Source organism: Dipodomys ordii, unplaced genomic scaffold (assembly GCF_000151885.1).
Source record: "Dipodomys ordii isolate 6190 unplaced genomic scaffold, Dord_2.0 Scaffold43, whole genome shotgun sequence".
Lineage (NCBI taxonomy): Eukaryota > Metazoa > Chordata > Mammalia > Rodentia > Heteromyidae > Dipodomys > Dipodomys ordii.
The window spans coordinates 81,997-98,589 of record NW_012267259.1 but is presented as its reverse complement, the minus strand read 5'-3'; the positions used below and the strand labels follow the sequence as shown (position 1 = coordinate 98,589).

Here is a 16,593-nt window from a genome sequence, read left to right as displayed (position 1 = left end):
GCACTTACTTTTTTGTATCTTAGCATAAAAATGTCTATTAAAATTAGTCATCTCAAGTATGTACAATGTTGTAAAACTGACAAGTAGAAATTTGTGAAAGCAAACATTCACAATCCATTTTTTCTTCATTGAATCACTGAAGTGCCAACATTTTGTGAGTAAGTTTTATTCTGTTATTTAAATTACTTAGAACACCGTAGCATAAGTATAGAATACCTGTTGGTGGTGCATGAATTAGAAATGGATAATCTTTGGATTGTGGGCTTGCAGTGAAACTAACAAAATAGACCTGAAAGTCTTAAATCACTGGGCTCCTGTAAGTAACCAAGCCTGTTAAAGAGGCAATGTACTTTAGGCCTATCAGTTGAAATATCCAAATTTGTGCTTCTCAACTAGTTAAAAATAAATCAGTTAATTGGGGGCATTCTCATTTCCTCATATGCTATAAGTCATACAAAGTTTTTAAAAAGAGAAAATACTTTGATTCCTTTTTTTTTTTTTGCCAGTCATGGGGCCTGAACTCTGGGCCTGGGTGCTGTCCCTCAGCTCTTCAGCTCAAGGCTAGCGCTCTACCACTTGAGCCACAGCGCCACTTCTGGCTTTTTCTGCTTATGTGGTGCTGAGGAATGGAACCCAGGGCCTCATGCATGCAGGGCAAGCACTCTACCACTGAGCCACCTTCCCAGCCCCCTTTGATTCCTTTTTTATGTAAGAAATTACATGTGTACCTACAGGTTAATTTAGTGTTAGAATATTGTTCATATTCATCTATGAGGGAGTAGTCACAGCAAGAAAAAGTCCATGTTCCATTGAAAACAATTCTAAGGAAAGTGGACATTGACCTTCAGATTTCTTAATCTCTAGAAGCGACTCCCACAATTCTAGTTTTAACAGGAAATCTTTTAAGCTTTAATGCATTGGTCATCTCCCTAAACCAGTTGTGATTCAGAAACTATATCTCACTTTAGTAGACAATAACAAGTGCCTGACTGCCTGACACATCTTCCTCCATATTCTCTCAGGATTAATAATTTGTGGTCATTCTAGACTCTGGATATCATGAGTGTGGTCTTAAGTGTTCGGAACGCCTGTCTGTCTCTTAATTGGTATGAAAGATTGTGGCTTACTTTACATATTAGATACAAACCCTTGTCAAATAGTGGTTTTCCAACTTTGATTTTGAACAGCAGAACTAGATTTCTGAAGTAATTTTAATGTAGAACTCTAACACTGCAGTATCTAAAACATGAGACCAAAGGTGCAGTGTTCAGCCTCTGCCATTTTTATGCCTGTCAAGGCACACCCATAAAACCTCTTAAGTTGTCAACATGGCTGAAAGTATTTTTTTTCTTTTTTTCTCCTTTTTTTAAAATTTTATTTGTGAACATACTGTAAATTGAAAGTATTTTTAAATCGTACCTTACAGCAAGCATAGGCATTGTGATCTGTGCTTTGGAGGCATTTGCAGTCCTTGAATTTACGTGTGTGTGCACTCATGAAACTTGTTGGGAGCAGGCTGTGGTGTGCAGCTCTTGCCTCCCGAGGCGCTGGTAGGGTGAGACAGCCAGGGTCTGGAAAAGCTGGTGCGGGGAGCTTGGGAGGTCAGTGCCCCAGGCTGTGGTTAAAGGGGACAAGCAGAACTTGGGAGAGCAGGTGTTAGAGCACCCTCGAACGAGCTCTCGGGAAAGCGTAAGAGACGTGGAGGACCAAAAAAGGGAGAGGTTCCGTCTGGGCGCGTTCGGATTGCCGAAGGGCGGCCGACCCGTGCCCTGCGGAGCAGCCCCAATACCTAACCTGAGCGGAAGCACTCTTAGAGGGGCGGGACTTCCGGGACGCCCAGGCTCAGCCGCCGGGCATCCTACGAGCAGTGACCGGACGCGCTCGAGGCCCGCGGCGGGACTCTGGACGGAGCGCGGGACTGGCGTTTATTGAGGACAGCGTGAGGGAAACGGGGGTGAGGAGCCACGCAGCAGAGTAAATTGATGATATAGGAGGAAGCGGGGTGCTTCTTGTAGGAGGGCCCGAGAAGATCGGCGGCGTCCCTAGGCCACCGCCCTCCCTCGGAGTCTGCGCCAACCCGTGCGCAGGCTCTGAGAGGACGCCGCCCCGGCTGTGGCCCCTACTGCGCGTGCGCAAAGAAGCCTCCGCTTGGCTTCCCGCACGTGTGCGTAAGGTGGCTGTTCTGGTCCGAGGTCTCCCCAGGTGGGTAGCGACTGCGTGGTGGTCCCTCCAGGAAACCTGGCCCTGAACTGTCCTTGGACGCCAGCGTTCCGTCCCCACTTCCCGGTCAGCCTGGATTAGTGGATCATTCAATTCGGATTAAAACTATCACTGCATTAATTGGACTTTTATATATAGTTCTTTTTTTCCCAGTCTTTATTTTATCCTTTTAATTACCCTCAGAGTTAACATAATTTTATTGCACTTTAGGTTGTCTCATCAAAGTTGGATTTTTTTTTAAAGAAACATCTTTGTTCCTCTTTATGTGAGAATGCTTTGTCTTCATTTTGCTCGTCTGTTTATTTTTGTAGTGCAGTGTATTTTAAAGAATCTTTCATCCAGACTAACACCCTAGACAGTTTAGTCTTTTGACACACAAGCTGTTCCCCCTCCTTGAAATTTCAAGGTCACAATGAAGATTCAGAATAGAATGACGTGAGGACCGTTAGGAAAAGGAGGATTTTGCAGTTGAATTTTGATTAAAGCTCTTTTTATTTTTTGTCCTGCACTCTTTTGCTATTTTTTTCCAGTAGATACATTATGAAAGATTCTTTCTTAAAACTCAAAAACTTTGGGAGTGGGAGTTTTAATTGCTGAGAATATAATAGGACTCATTTAGTTGCTTAACTATATTAAATAACTATGACTGACTATAATAGGATGGATTTTATTGTCTTCTACACAAGAGTATATAACATGCAGGTAAGTTTCTAATAATTACAATAAAGAATATCTACATACTCACTAGTTAGGTCAAGAAGTAAAACATTGCCAGACCTCAGAAGCTCCCTGAATTTTCCTCATCTATGCCTGTTCTCTATCCATCTATGCCTGTTCTCTATCCCCTGTAGGGAATCAATATCCTTACTCTTTGATAACCATTCTCTTCTCTTCACAGTTTTAACACCTATGCACCCATTACTAAATTTGATTATTATTATGAATATACACATATATACAATTTGATTATTATTATGAATATACACATATATACAAACCATAAATATATGTACTTATTCCTGAGTTCTGTTGACCCTGAAGTAGGTTTTTGAGAGTAGTCTTATAGTGACATATTTAAATGTACTTCACTAATTTCCAGGGTAGTCTGTGAGTGGATATACTATAGTTTGTTTACTCATCCTTTGTTGATAAGCATTTGTATGGTTTCCAGTTTTGGGCATTATAAACAATGCTGCTGTGTTCTTATCTCTTGGTACAATGTAAAAGAAGCTCTCAAGGATACAATGCCCAAGAGTAGAATTGTTAGGGTAAATGTTGCCCAACTAATTTCTGAAATGCTTGTACTGGTTGTTTTCTCACTAATAGTATACAAGAATGCCTGATGGCCACCCTTGGCATTTTCAGACTTAAATTCTGCCAATCTGTTGATTTGGTGCAATGATCATTTTTTGTTTTATGTTTTTTCCCAGTGAGTTTTTAGCATCATTATTTATCTGCTATTCAGGTTTGTTCTTTTTGTGAAGCATAAGTTGAGGTTTCATGCTACTTGTATATTGGGAGGTTCTTCTTTTCAGAAGTTCTGGAGTTTGAACTCAGGTTCTTGAGCTTGCTAGGCAAGCGTTTTACCACTTGAATCATGCCTTTGGCCTTTTTGTGCTTCAATTCTTTTTCAGTGGGATTCTTGCATCATAGTTGTGGTCTCCTACACCCTATCACCTCCCTTTCTGAGCCATCCCCTCAGTCCTGAATCCTCTTACATGCATCATCCTATGCATGTAGCTAGGAACATACCAGCATCTAGTTGAGACTGGACCCACTAACATTTCCCTGGGACTGGTGTCTAATTGATAACCTCTGAATCCAGACTCCTGATGTTACCTGCTGCACCTAGCCTTGTCTTTTTCTTAATATTTATCATTTCTATTTCCTACATTCCTGTCCTTTCTCATGTGTTAAGCATACATTCTTGTATATATTTTCATTCCCTTTGTGGTACTTTTAAAATACAGTTGAATATCTGCCTTTTTATGATTTCTGCTTTTTATATCTTGTTTTACAAACCATTTCTAAAATAGTGTTTCATCCTCTGGTCCTAAACATAGTCCTCTTTCTAAAAAGTTGTACAGTTTTATCTCAACTGTGTGGTTATTTAATGTACTTGGAATTTTTTTGTATGTGTTTGTATGTTATGATACTAATCAGTGACCAGAGCTCACCAGAAGTTTGCTTCAGTTCAGAGGCTCACTCTGGTTTTCTTTAAGTGTGAATTTGTCTGATTTGGGGTGGGAGCAGGATCTGAGAAAGATGCTTAGCAGAAATAGGAGGCGCTAAAGGGGTTAAAAGTCAGAAGCTGCAAAGATATTTAGCTGCAGTCTTTGCTGCCTCTCACCTCCTGGCAAAACTACATCTAAGGGAGAACAGTATTTCAAAGGATAACATTGGACAATCCAGAATTTTTCAGACTGCTCTGGGAGGTGGATGCAGTGGATTTAGCAAGCCCAGGTGAAGAGGAGAAAAATCAAAGCTTTGAGGGGGATAATGCCATACATTGATTCTTCCAGCTCATATCTCCTGACTGAAGGCAATAGATAGAAATCATGGCACCATCTTGCTTCCTCACACTGTGTACTGAAGAGAAACATAGGATCAAAAAGGATAAACTTGCCAACATCAAACCATAAACATGAAGCAGAATCAAAACCAACCCCTAACCCTGCTGACTACCAATTCTGAGCGCTAAGTTGTATCTCAGGAAGCTAGGTAGGAGAGAAAGGTCTTCTTCCCACCTGCCATCCTTCCCAAAATAAGATGCCATAACCTCCCTACCCCCACCCCCACAAATCATGGTAATTGTCTGCCTGCATCTCCTAGTTTTTTTGTTGTTTTGATTTTTGTGTGTGTGTGGGAGGGGTCCGGTATGGGGCCTGAACTCTGGGCCTGGGCACTGTTGCTCAGCTCTTCAGCTCAAGGCTAGCACTCTACCACTTGAGCCACAGCGCCACTTCCGGCTTTTTTCTTTTTGCTTATGTAGTGCTGAGGAATCGAACCCATGGCCTCATGCATGCAAGGCAAGCGGTCTACCACTGAGCCACCTTCAAAGCCGTCTCCTAGTTTTTTCTAGCTGAGATTTAGCCCTCTGCCTTCACTTATAAAGGAATTGCTCTTTCATCTTTACTTTTACACTAAGACTGAACACATACATAATGCACAAAGCAACTCGACAATCTTCTCTAATGGTAAGGGCAAGCATATACCTTCAGAACTCAGTAAGACCCTTGAGAAATGCTCACCTCTGTGTCTGTTTGGAGATGTATTGGGTTGTTCATAGAAGCACTGTGGTATAACAAAAATATTTAAAACGATTTGGATGTTCATGATTATGAAAAATTACGAAGTATTTATTCAGGGGTGAAAATGAATAGCTACCTGTGTTAACATAGAGACACATTTCAGATAATGTTGAATAATGAAGCAAGTTGCTCATGTTCACAGAACACCATTGATAAAAGGTTTGGGATAGATACATAAAACTCAAGAGGGCAGCTTTTGTGGGAAAGTAGAGAAAGAGAACTGGATGAGAGAAGATACACATAGGGCTTCAAATATATCTATCATTTCTGGAGCTGAATGATGGATAAATGAGGTAGTTAGATATTTTTTATTTTTTTTGGTATGCCTGACATTTTCTTAGAAAAATAACTAAATAGAAAGAAAATCATTTAATAGGTTGTTTTAAAAAATCTGTAAATCAAGCACCATCCTCACCCACTTCCTTACTGATTATATTTAAACCATATTTAAGCTCTCTATATGTTATAATTCACAGTAGAAATCATTTGAATAAAAAATGTAGAAAAGGAAAACTGCACAGTATAAATTAAGGAAAACATCTTCGTACTTTAAAATTAGTAAGGAGCTTGAAATTTCTTCTTTGGTGATGTGAGATACTGGGAGCTCCTTGTTCATATGTCATCTAGGGCTTAAAAAAGTATAGGAAGGGAAATGCTAAAAGAGATGTCACTATTTACTTTCAGGATTCTTAAACAATCTTGGCGAACAATTTATTTTAAAATGAGAATAATCTGCTCCAAAGCCTAGGTGGATGAATACTTCATATTAACAAGTCTTCTTCATCTTTGGTTACATACAATAAAAGCATTCTAATCATCCAGCTCCACTGCCATGTCCTGGATGGCATATGGACAAAGAGCTCCCAGTATCTCACATCACCAAAGAAGAAAGTTCAACATTTTTTTTTTCTGAGAGAAGAAGTTTAACACTTAAGCAGTATCTTTTTCTGGATTTAAATGATATTTTTGAAGACTTACTAGTTCTTAATTGTCCATTGTTTCCTAAACTGTATTTTTAATTTTATTTGCTCTCCTAGGGAATGAAGGATGGCAGCACGCCGTGCATTAAAAGCTGTTTTGGTGGATCTCAATGGCACACTTCACATTGAAGATGCAGCTGTGCCAGGCGCACAGGAAGCTCTTAAAAGGCAAGCTATCCTCTAGGTTCAGCTGACAAATATGTTTGTAAGTGCCATTTCACCAAGGCAGATCATTAGCTAAATGGATGGCCTTTAGATGGCATCTCACCAGCTTACCGATATATACAGGAACTGCTTTGGTTCCCGTATATCCTCCAAATATTGTTCTCCAAGCGTTTATTAGATTTGGCCTTTTGTTCTTTTTGTTCTATGTGTATGTGCAGGCATGGTGTGTGTGTGTGTGCATGTGTATGTGCTCGAGCATATTCATGCAAATGTTCATGCATGCACTTTAAGTATTGTAATTTTGGAATGAGAATGCTAACTAAAATTGGGAGTAAATAACATTGGAAGATCTCGAATGAATCCTGGAATCCAAACAAAACACAAACAGGCATAGTTTGGCCTTTGAATATGCATCTGCTGAAAATAAAGTTTGACTGAGGAGGTGGCAGTGGGAATTGTGAGTTTGAGGCCAGCCTAGGCTATTCAGCAAGACTCTGCCTCAAAACGCTAAATAAATAAATACGTAAATAAATAAAATTTGACTAAACAAATTGAAATTGTAAAATTATTTCTATCAACTAAATTTAATGATTCCAAAGATTAGGTACTATCTTATTTCTAGTGTACAATTATACTAAACACAAACACAAATCTAGGTACAAACTGAGGAAAAGTGTGTTAAAGGGAACTGTATGTGTTTGCCTTGGGTGTCCTGAAAAACAATAATCAACAGAATAATTGACATTAAACATCTTCATTCCAACAAAAATTAGTGAGGTTTTAAAAATCAGCAGTTCTTAACACCTGGTGCTTATTCTTTTCTGACCTTAAAATGTTGACTGTGTCATTCATTAAATGGGAAAACATTGTCACTGTGACAAGTATCACAGTGGCAGGTGTAAGGGGAAAAAATTAATGCAGATCCCACCCTCTCTTAGTATGCTTACTTTTTCCTTTGGAACACCAAAAAATAGAAACTGTGGGGCCCTGATAAGCAGCGGGGCCCAATAGTCATCGTGGCCCCATGGCCCGGCCTGCTGGAGGAGGCAGGGCATCAAGAGGCGAGCCTCGCTGCTCCATAGACTGCCAGACATAGGCTGCCAGACAGAGCCGGGCTTTGAGAGGCTGAAGTCACCGCCCCACAGGGCATGCTGCCGGAGGGGCGTGCCACGTGGCCGAAATGGGGTGGGCATGCCGCTGAGAGGGGCAGAGCATGCTACTGGAGGGGTGGGGCATTGAGCCCCACATAGTGAGCTGTCAGGAAGTGATTGGACAGTGGGCAGCTGGGGGAGGAGCATGAATGGCAGTTGGAAAACCATTAGGGAAAAACCTTTAGGAAAAAAACTGAGTGCAGAGGAAGGAGAGGAGGAGAAAGGCAGGAGGGGAAAGTTGGCTGGAGCCGGGCAGGACAGGCCTGTGCAGGACAGGGCAAGTCTGGAGAGGCCGTTCGGGACTTCCCAAGGAAGCCATTTGGGGCCTCCTCCAGAGGTCATTTGGGGCCTCCTTCGGAAGCTATTTGGGGCCTCCTCCAGAGGCCATTCGGGGCCTCCTTGAGAGGCTATTTGGGGCCTCCTCGGGTCTTTTGGGGCCTCCTCTGAGGGCTATTTGGGGCCTTCCTCTGGGAGAGGCCTGTGGAGAGGCCTCCTGGAGCAGAGCAGGGCAGGCCCGTGGAGAGTGTAGAGGCCTGTAGTGGAGCAGAAAGGGAAAAGCCTTCCCCTTTGGAGCTTTGGAGGTCTAAGGTTTGGAGGTTTACAGACCGACTACTTTGGTGGTTTTCAGACCAACTAATAAAGGTCGGCAGGTCAGGGCTGCCTATTGGAGGATTGGAGGTTTGGTAGTCGAGGCTGCTCTTGGTTCTGGGTATCTAATCTTGGTTCCGGGTATCTAGCCCAGGACAAGGTAGTCTCAGGACTACCAGAAAGAGTTTTGGTGTAAATAGTGTTCACCTTTCACTATGCCTATATGGATTGTCTCACACTCTGGAGGTCATAAGTCTAATAAAGGTTGGGGCTGCCTATGGGAGGTTTGGACATTTGGTGATTGAGGCTATCTTGGTTCTGGGTATCTAGCCCAGGACAGGTAGTCTCAAGACCCTTTTCTGGTGTAAATAGTGTAAGCAAACTTCTTTTGTTCACTTCTCACTGTGCCTCGATGGATTTTCCGGATGTCATAAGTAAACAACGTATATGTTAGTATCAGTTGAAAGCTGTTGGTTCTGATGTTCATTTTGTGTGTGAAGAAATATTAGACAGCATGTTGCTTAAAGGCAAAAGAAAATAAGATACGCAGTTAGAATTTCACACCTTGACATGGTGTGCCTCTTAGGCTTTCTAAGAGTAAGGATGGATGCCAGCTGCTTCTATGGATAGAACTTTTACAGCTTTAAAAATGAGCTCTCTGATTTGGATTGAAAGATCTTTATTTTTATTGGACAGTGACATCTGTATGAAACTGTAAAGCGAGCTTACCTTTTAAGGGTTAGGAGCTTATACATTGTTCTGTTACAGGCCTTGGCAGGTTTTCCTCCCAGAGAAACTGTACTGATACTGACAGTTTGGTTTCTATGGAAACAAATAGACTACAGGAAATTGAGGGACTAGTAAAATAAAAAGTTTTTTTAAAAACTCATTTAAAATGATATGGTTATTTCATTCTTATTTTTAGGATAATACTATGTTGAAGCAATCAATTTCTTTTGCAAGACAAATGACCAAATTCTCTGCAAATGTGTTTTGCGGAGAAGTTACTACACAGATGTTATAGAAGTAATCATGATTACAGTGAGTTATTTAATCATATAAATTTATTTAATGTTTTTTGGGTGACTACTTAAAAATCTCTTCTGTTTTATTTGCTTGTTTGTTTTAAATTATGGTTCATGTTTTTGTGCCTAATGGCCTTTTGGCACAGGCATAAAATAAAAGGCAGGCTATTCAAAATTAAAAAATAAAATTATTTTTCTGTTTTGGATTACAGCACTGTAGGCCAATGAAAAGTTTATTTTTAAAGAAGGATAAGCTATTTTTAATTCTTTCTGTGATATTATGTTGTTAGATTTCAAAACCAGATCCTAGAGTCAAACCAATCATGTATGTAGTTCAAGGGGAAACATCCCATCTCCCCTTTTAATTTTTTAAACACATTCCCTTTATATAACCCAGATTGGCCTTTATCTCATGATCTACCTGCCTTAGCTTTTTGAGTGGAGGAGTTGTAGTTGTGTACCACTGTATCTGACTGGGAAACCCATTTTGATCTATAAAAATGAAATGTTTCTTTGAGGTACCCAATTACTTTGTGTTTATGAATGTAATAACTCATTACTATGTTCTCTAATAAAATTCAGGGACATCTTCTATTCCCTTAGTACAGTGATTAGTTACTGTCCCAGGACAGAAAAATCTCATCTTAATCTCACTGCTAGCAAAGATGCATATGCTTAAACTGGCATATCACTTAACTGTATGTAACTCCTCAATTTTCTCAGTTTTAAGAGATGACTATTGTATCAGAAAATAATTATTAACCACATTTTATCTCAAGTGGTTGTGCATGCCTGTACTCCCAGCACTCAAGAAGCTGAGACAATAGATCCCAAGAATCATCACCTTCAGAGTGAAATCCTCTTTCAAAAATACATACAACCCCTCTGCACAGTATTTTTACAATAAAAACATTAAAAATAAAAACAAAAATACATACACATACATTACATACACAAATACATACATAGTTATCATGTACATATTTTTATATATATTTATTTGTCTACTAACATTTGGCACAGGTTTATTAAATTCGGAGGTTACATGATCTAGGATTGTAAAAGCTGTCAGTGACTTTTGAATTTTACTTTTCCAGATTGCGTGGTTCTTCTGTAATGGTTAGGTTTGTGACCAATACTACCAAAGAGAGCAAGCAAGATCTATTAGAAAGGTTGAAAAAATTGGAGTTTGATATCTCTGAAGATGAAATATTCACTTCCCTGACTGCAGCAAGAAGTTTAGTGGAGCAGAAACAAGTCAGACCCATGTTGCTGGTTGATGATCGAGCCCTACCTGATTTTAAAGGTAGGAGAATTTTGGAAAGTTTTAAAAATAAGCCCTTCACATCTTCATATAAGTCGTTCATAAGAGGAGTGTATTCTACTGAGTTTGGTGGTACATCCCTGTAATTAAGGAGATAGAGGCAGGAGAATTACAAGTTTGAGGCCAGTCTGGACTACATAGTGAGTTATAGGCCAGCCTCAGCTACATAGAGAGACTCTGTCTCAAAAAACAAAACAAAAAAAGGAAACAAAAATGTCTAATCTGATTTTCCTTTGTTATTATTGAAATGGTGTACAGTACTAACAGTTTGAATCTGAATTGGTGTTTCTTAGATCTGTTTTGACTAACCATACAAAGTAAGGGAAACATATAATAACCCAGTACATATACGTATGTGTGTTATAGCTTAAGTAGTACTTACCCTACTATAGGAAATACGTTCTATTTTTCTATTTGTTTTGCCTGCTTGTTTGATACTTGATGCCATCTAGAGCCCTCCAAATTAGTTTCATAATCCGCCATGAGCCATGAGTTTGAATTAAACTCAATGGAGAATTACTTTGAGTATCATTACAATCTAGAAGCTATTCTTTAACTTGACTAAATGAGATAAAACTAGACCACCTTCAAAATAGATGTCATCTGGATAGTGTGAAGATTTACAAAGAATGTAAATATATTTTGCAGTAAAGAGAAAAGAATAAAGAGAAAATTATTTTTTCTTTGGAAAAAAGCAACTGTGGGATAGTGTCATAATTTTATTGAGCTTTGCCACAATTCCTTTTTTTGATAAATGATATTCCAAGTGAAATGACACAAAAATGAACATAAATATATAAATTATAACATTACTATATAAATTATAATTTTCCTATTAGCTTACGCTAATAGGAAACAACAGTATATCAGTCATATTTATTTGTAAGAAACAAACTAACTTGCTGAATTAAACTAAAAATGTTTTATGAGGATCTAAGTGCTTAGGGGACTATACAGTTTCTATAATAAAGGATGTGGCAGTAGCTAACAATTATATATAAAGTAGCATTTGTAGGAATCTATTTCTGAGATGTAGTTACAAAGCTACACAATGCTATATAAAAAAGGGTATTCATTAATTTGTAATGATGAAAAGATTAGAAACAACCCAAATGTTCACTCAGTAGACTGACTAAACTATGATATATCCACAAAATGGAGTGATTTGTAGCTGAAAAGCAAGTAACAATGCAAAGTTTTGTCTCGGGCTGGGAAGTTGGCTCAGTTGTAGAGCGCTTGCCTTTCATGCATGAGGCCCTGGATTCAATTCCTCAGCACCATATAAGCAGAAAAAAGCCGAAAGTGGTGCTGTGGCTCAAGTGGTAGGGCACTAGCCTTGAGCTGAAGAGCTGAGGGACAGCACCCCAGGCCCAGAGTTCAGCCCCCCTAACCGCAAAAAAAAAAGGTTTGTCTCCTGATAAGAAGTAATCCTCATAAATTAGAGTAATTGAAAATATGAAGTATACAGAGTCTTACACATTTGCAAAATATTGATGGTTATGAAAAATGGATGTTAGGTGTATTGAGGCTCATAAAACTGGTCTTTCTACTTTTATACAACTTTGGAAATTTTCCTAAAAAGGGTTATTTGAGTGACTGGAAAACTGGAGGGTTAGTCAAAAGGGCTGTGCAGCCAGACACAATGTGCATTGTCACCCATAGAACTTTTTTTTTTTTTAATTGTGAACATACTGCACAGAACTAATCTTATGCAGTTCCTGCCTCGGCTCAGCACTGACCTCTAGCTGGGCCTGTTGGTGTCATAGGCACTTCAGTCTTAGAATCTAACAGAATCAGTAGTCACTTGCTCAGGGTCCATTCTTCCTACTTCTTTATTTTGTGTTATTGCCCCAGTTCAGATCCCTGAAGGTTTCTGATCGACAGATCTTAAGTCTTATGCCTTAGCTGCAAGGAAGTCTAGCAAACATACGTTTATTGTGTGAGGCTGAGCATTGCTCTGAGCATGCTATAGGGGCTAGTGAGTTTTTTTATTTTATGATAATGGCATGCAGAAACCAGGCAACAAAAAAAAATCATGACTGTAAACACATGTTTAATCAAGATAGTGTTGCTTCTAAGGGAGCTAAAGAACTAAAAAACAATTTTTTAATTTGATTTTTCTCTTATTGACTTGTATGATATTCAGATTCTTGTAGTTTCCATATAAAATGGAGCAGAATCCTTAATCTAGGAGAAATTTTTGTCATTCAGTCTAGAACTATACTTGCAATACATATGAAAAGACCCAAAAAGATGGATTTTTTGAGGGAATGGAAATATCTTTGTTAATATTGAATATTTTTATTCTATTGTTATATACATATAATGAAAAGAACACTAAAAATTTTCAGTATCCAACAGTTTTAGCTTGTTATTTCAACAAACTTAAACCAATTACCCAATTCTCATGGCAACTAGTAAGAAAGAATTTTAAAAAACTTGGACATCTGTAGTCAATAAGAGAGAAGTACAGTAATTGACATGTAGAGAATCCACACAACTTTTAATCAGACTTCACAATTGTGATGGGGAATGTGCTTATTTGGTTCTCATATCTGAAGTACTGTTATCAGATTATAGGTCTTAAAACTGTACAACTTGCAGTCTTTTCCATGTTTATTGTTAGTGTGTCAACTTCGGCTTTGTCAAATAAAAAGTCTACTTTCTCTTGCCTTGTAGAATCTCAGTCCCTTATCAGTTGCTATTGATCTGATAGTTCATAGGGAACTCATGGCTGTCCTTGTTGATTATCATCACTAAAGCATTTCAAAGTTAGAAGTTACTTGTTTGACAACCATCGATTTACAATTTTCAATTCTCATTTTCTAGATATTGAGTAACTGTAAGAATATCTACACAGAATATGAAAAATTAGCAGACCTTCTCCCCTAACCCTCTGTTCTTATATTTCCAAAGTGCACTGAGAAGGAAAATCTCTCAAACTTTTGATTATGGCTATAACAAAAATGTGTATTTGATTAAGATCACTTTGTTATAAAATGTGACATTGCCTTTTATTGCCTTTTAAAAAATTTAAGCAATTGCATTTGCTTTATTTTCAGGAATACAAACAAGTGATCCTAATGCTGTGGTCATAGGCCTGGCACCAGAACATTTTCATTATCAAATTCTGAATCAAGCATTCCGGTAAATCTAGCTACTTATTTTTTGTCACCTAACTTGTTATTTTACTTTCTGGGTATGTAGGTTATATATAAGAAAAGAAATCTTCAAAATCACTTTTAAGATTGTCATCAAGTAATATTGTTTACTACCTTGACTTCGATTTTTTTTTAATGATTGGTATATTAAAATGTGATGAACATTGGGGTTTTTCTGGTTCTTAGAATCAATACTTTGGAGCAGAAATTCATAATAAAATTGCTAGTGTTACAGCTATCAGAAAAGGACTGACAAAAAGAAATAAAGGTAGCGGTAATATCTTTTATTATTCCTCCTGTGGTTCTCCATTGACAATGCTGATCTCTAAATGAAGTAACATCCAGGCTAATCTACTAACAACAATAAATGTGTACCATCCTCCACTTAGACCCTTGTTTTGGAAGGGTTGCACATTTGACCACACTTTCAAATAAATCATTCTGTGAATGATCATAGTATTTTTTTTTTTTTTGGTCGGTCGTGGGGCTTGAACTCTGGGCCTGGGTGCTGTCCCTCAGCTCTTCAGCTCAAGGCGAGCGCTCTACCACTTGAGCTACAGCGCTACTTCCCGTTTTCTGGTGGTTTATTGGAGATAGGAGTCTCATGGTCTCTCCTGCCTGGGCTGGCTTTGAACCTCAATCCTCAGATCTCAGCCTCCTGAGTAGCCACCAGGCGTGAGCCACCAGCACCCGGCTGATCATAGTATTTTATACCAGAATAATGACAGGAGATTTCAGTAATGTCCCTACAGCATGCTAGATAATACTGTTTAGGGGATGAAGAAGAGAGAGTGGAGAACATTTTTCGTATTTTTTTAGTATTTAGTAAATGTTTAGTATTAGCTAATTTTAATATTTAGTAATTTTTTAGTGTTTTTTGGTATTTAGTAGCTATACAAACCATTTTTCTCATCCATACAATAATCAGTAAGAATCAATCTAAACTACTTTATGTAGAATTTATTTCTTGATATATATATATTGATATATATATATATGTCCTAGAATTAGAATATTTGCAGGAATCTTTAAAAACAATATCACGTTCATACACGTGGCCACATTGTTTGTTGTCTATCTTGAAAATGGCTGTCTTCACAGAAAATCTGTGTGGCCAGATTAAGGTGGACAGACACCTTCATTGCATGTGTGGTTAGTTTAGATCCTTGGTTAATGGAAACCACAACTACTTAATGGACTTTCATTTGTGACTGTGAGTCACTGTGATACTCACTTTTGTTTAAAATTCATTTCCCTTGGTTATTGCCTGGACATCCACTGCTATGCCACATTGCTTGAAAATGTTGTTTGGAGTATACGATACTAAACTTTCTTATTTTCACCTACTTCAATTACCCTGCTTTCGTTTCTTATGGAGATTATCCTGTTTGCTCCCTGAGTATGGCTACAAGTATACCAAAGTCATTTTTCTTTTTTTTTTTTTTTGGTTGATCATGGGGCTTGTACTCTGGATCTGGGCGCTATCCCTCAGCTCTTTAGCTCAAGGAGAGCTCTCTACCACTTGAGCCACAGTGCCATTTTCCCAAAGTCATTTTTCATTTGAACTAGTATTTTTACTTCTGAATTTACCGTTACTATCTTTTCTTTATTATTTGAGCCATAGAATTCAAAGAGAAAGTATTCATTGATTTTTAGCTAGTTACTTGGGAAGGACATGTTTAATAGGAAATTAGAGGTCTCTTAGATGAGTAGTAGACTCACAGTAATAAAAATCTATGTTGACATAATACTGACTTGTAATTGCTCAGATGCTGTCTAATTAGTACACTTTCCTAACCACATTGATTCTTTTAAACCTGACATTTTAAAGCATTACAGTGCACTTATAAGTCAACTCCAATTTCACAAATGCAGTTAACAGCTGGATGGAGAGTTAACAAGGATTTTAGGTCTTGCCCTTGTTTGCATATTGATGTTTCCACAGAGACTGTGCCTTCCATCTAGTGACTGCAGCTGTCTGGATTGTATATGGCAAATATAGACATCTCAAATGAACCACCGATTAAATTACTATTCAGGTTGATAATGAGAATAAATGTTGGATGTTAAAGACCATTGCATAGCTTCCGTGCATGCCAGTATTAGGGGCATGTTGCATCAAGTACGATACATCCTTCATACTACACTGTCTATTACATACTGTTTTTAATGAAGTGGCCCCCCTAAAATGTATAACACATCTACTTATGTCTTTCATACCCAAATGAAATTGACAATGATTTTAATAAATTAATTTGGGAAAAGAATATGAACCAGTTATGAAGAATGAATATGAGTATGACTTGTGATTGGATTATTTAAAACATGCAAACCTAACATCATTGCTAGCTTTTTTCCTTTTATATTGAACTAAAAATAGGTAAAAAATAAGGAATTCTCATATTCACCTATTCTCATATATACCTGTCAACCAGTAGGCCCCATAGGTATTTGAATTGTGAATTTAGTTTTCCCTTTTTTTTTTTTTGTTGGTCGTGGGGCTTGAACTCTGGGCCTGGGCGCTGTCCCTCAGCTCTTTAGTGCAAGGTGAGCGCTCTACCACTTGAGCTACAGCGCCACTTCCAGTTTTCTGGTGGTTTATTGGAGATAGGAGTCTCACGGTCTCTCCTGCCCGTGCTGGCTTTGAACCGCGATCCTCAGATCTCAG

At 38.4% G+C, this 16,593-nt stretch overlaps 1 protein-coding gene across 7 annotated transcripts in view; it reads left to right on the top strand.

Annotated features, from left to right (window-relative positions):
• Window positions 1–1,842: 1,842 nt before the first annotated feature.
• Window positions 1,843–16,593, top strand: part of Hdhd2 (haloacid dehalogenase-like hydrolase domain containing 2) — a 27,873-nt gene continuing 13,122 nt past the window's right edge. The window contains exons 1-5 of one of the 7 annotated variants that reach the window (XM_013018963.1): window positions 1,843–1,954; window positions 4,743–4,941; window positions 6,569–6,679; window positions 10,538–10,746; window positions 13,827–13,911. In XM_013018963.1, the coding sequence (XP_012874417.1) occupies window positions 6,579–6,679; window positions 10,538–10,746; window positions 13,827–13,911 (395 nt within the window). In that variant the 5' untranslated portion in view covers window positions 1,843–1,954; window positions 4,743–4,941; window positions 6,569–6,578. Of the gene's footprint in view, window positions 1,955–2,000; window positions 2,203–2,906; window positions 2,923–4,742; window positions 4,942–6,568; window positions 6,717–9,381; window positions 9,457–10,537; window positions 10,747–13,826; window positions 13,912–16,593 lie in introns of those variants that run through there. The other 6 variants (XM_013018964.1, XM_013018962.1, XM_013018961.1 and 3 more) reach the window with 6 other exon arrangements.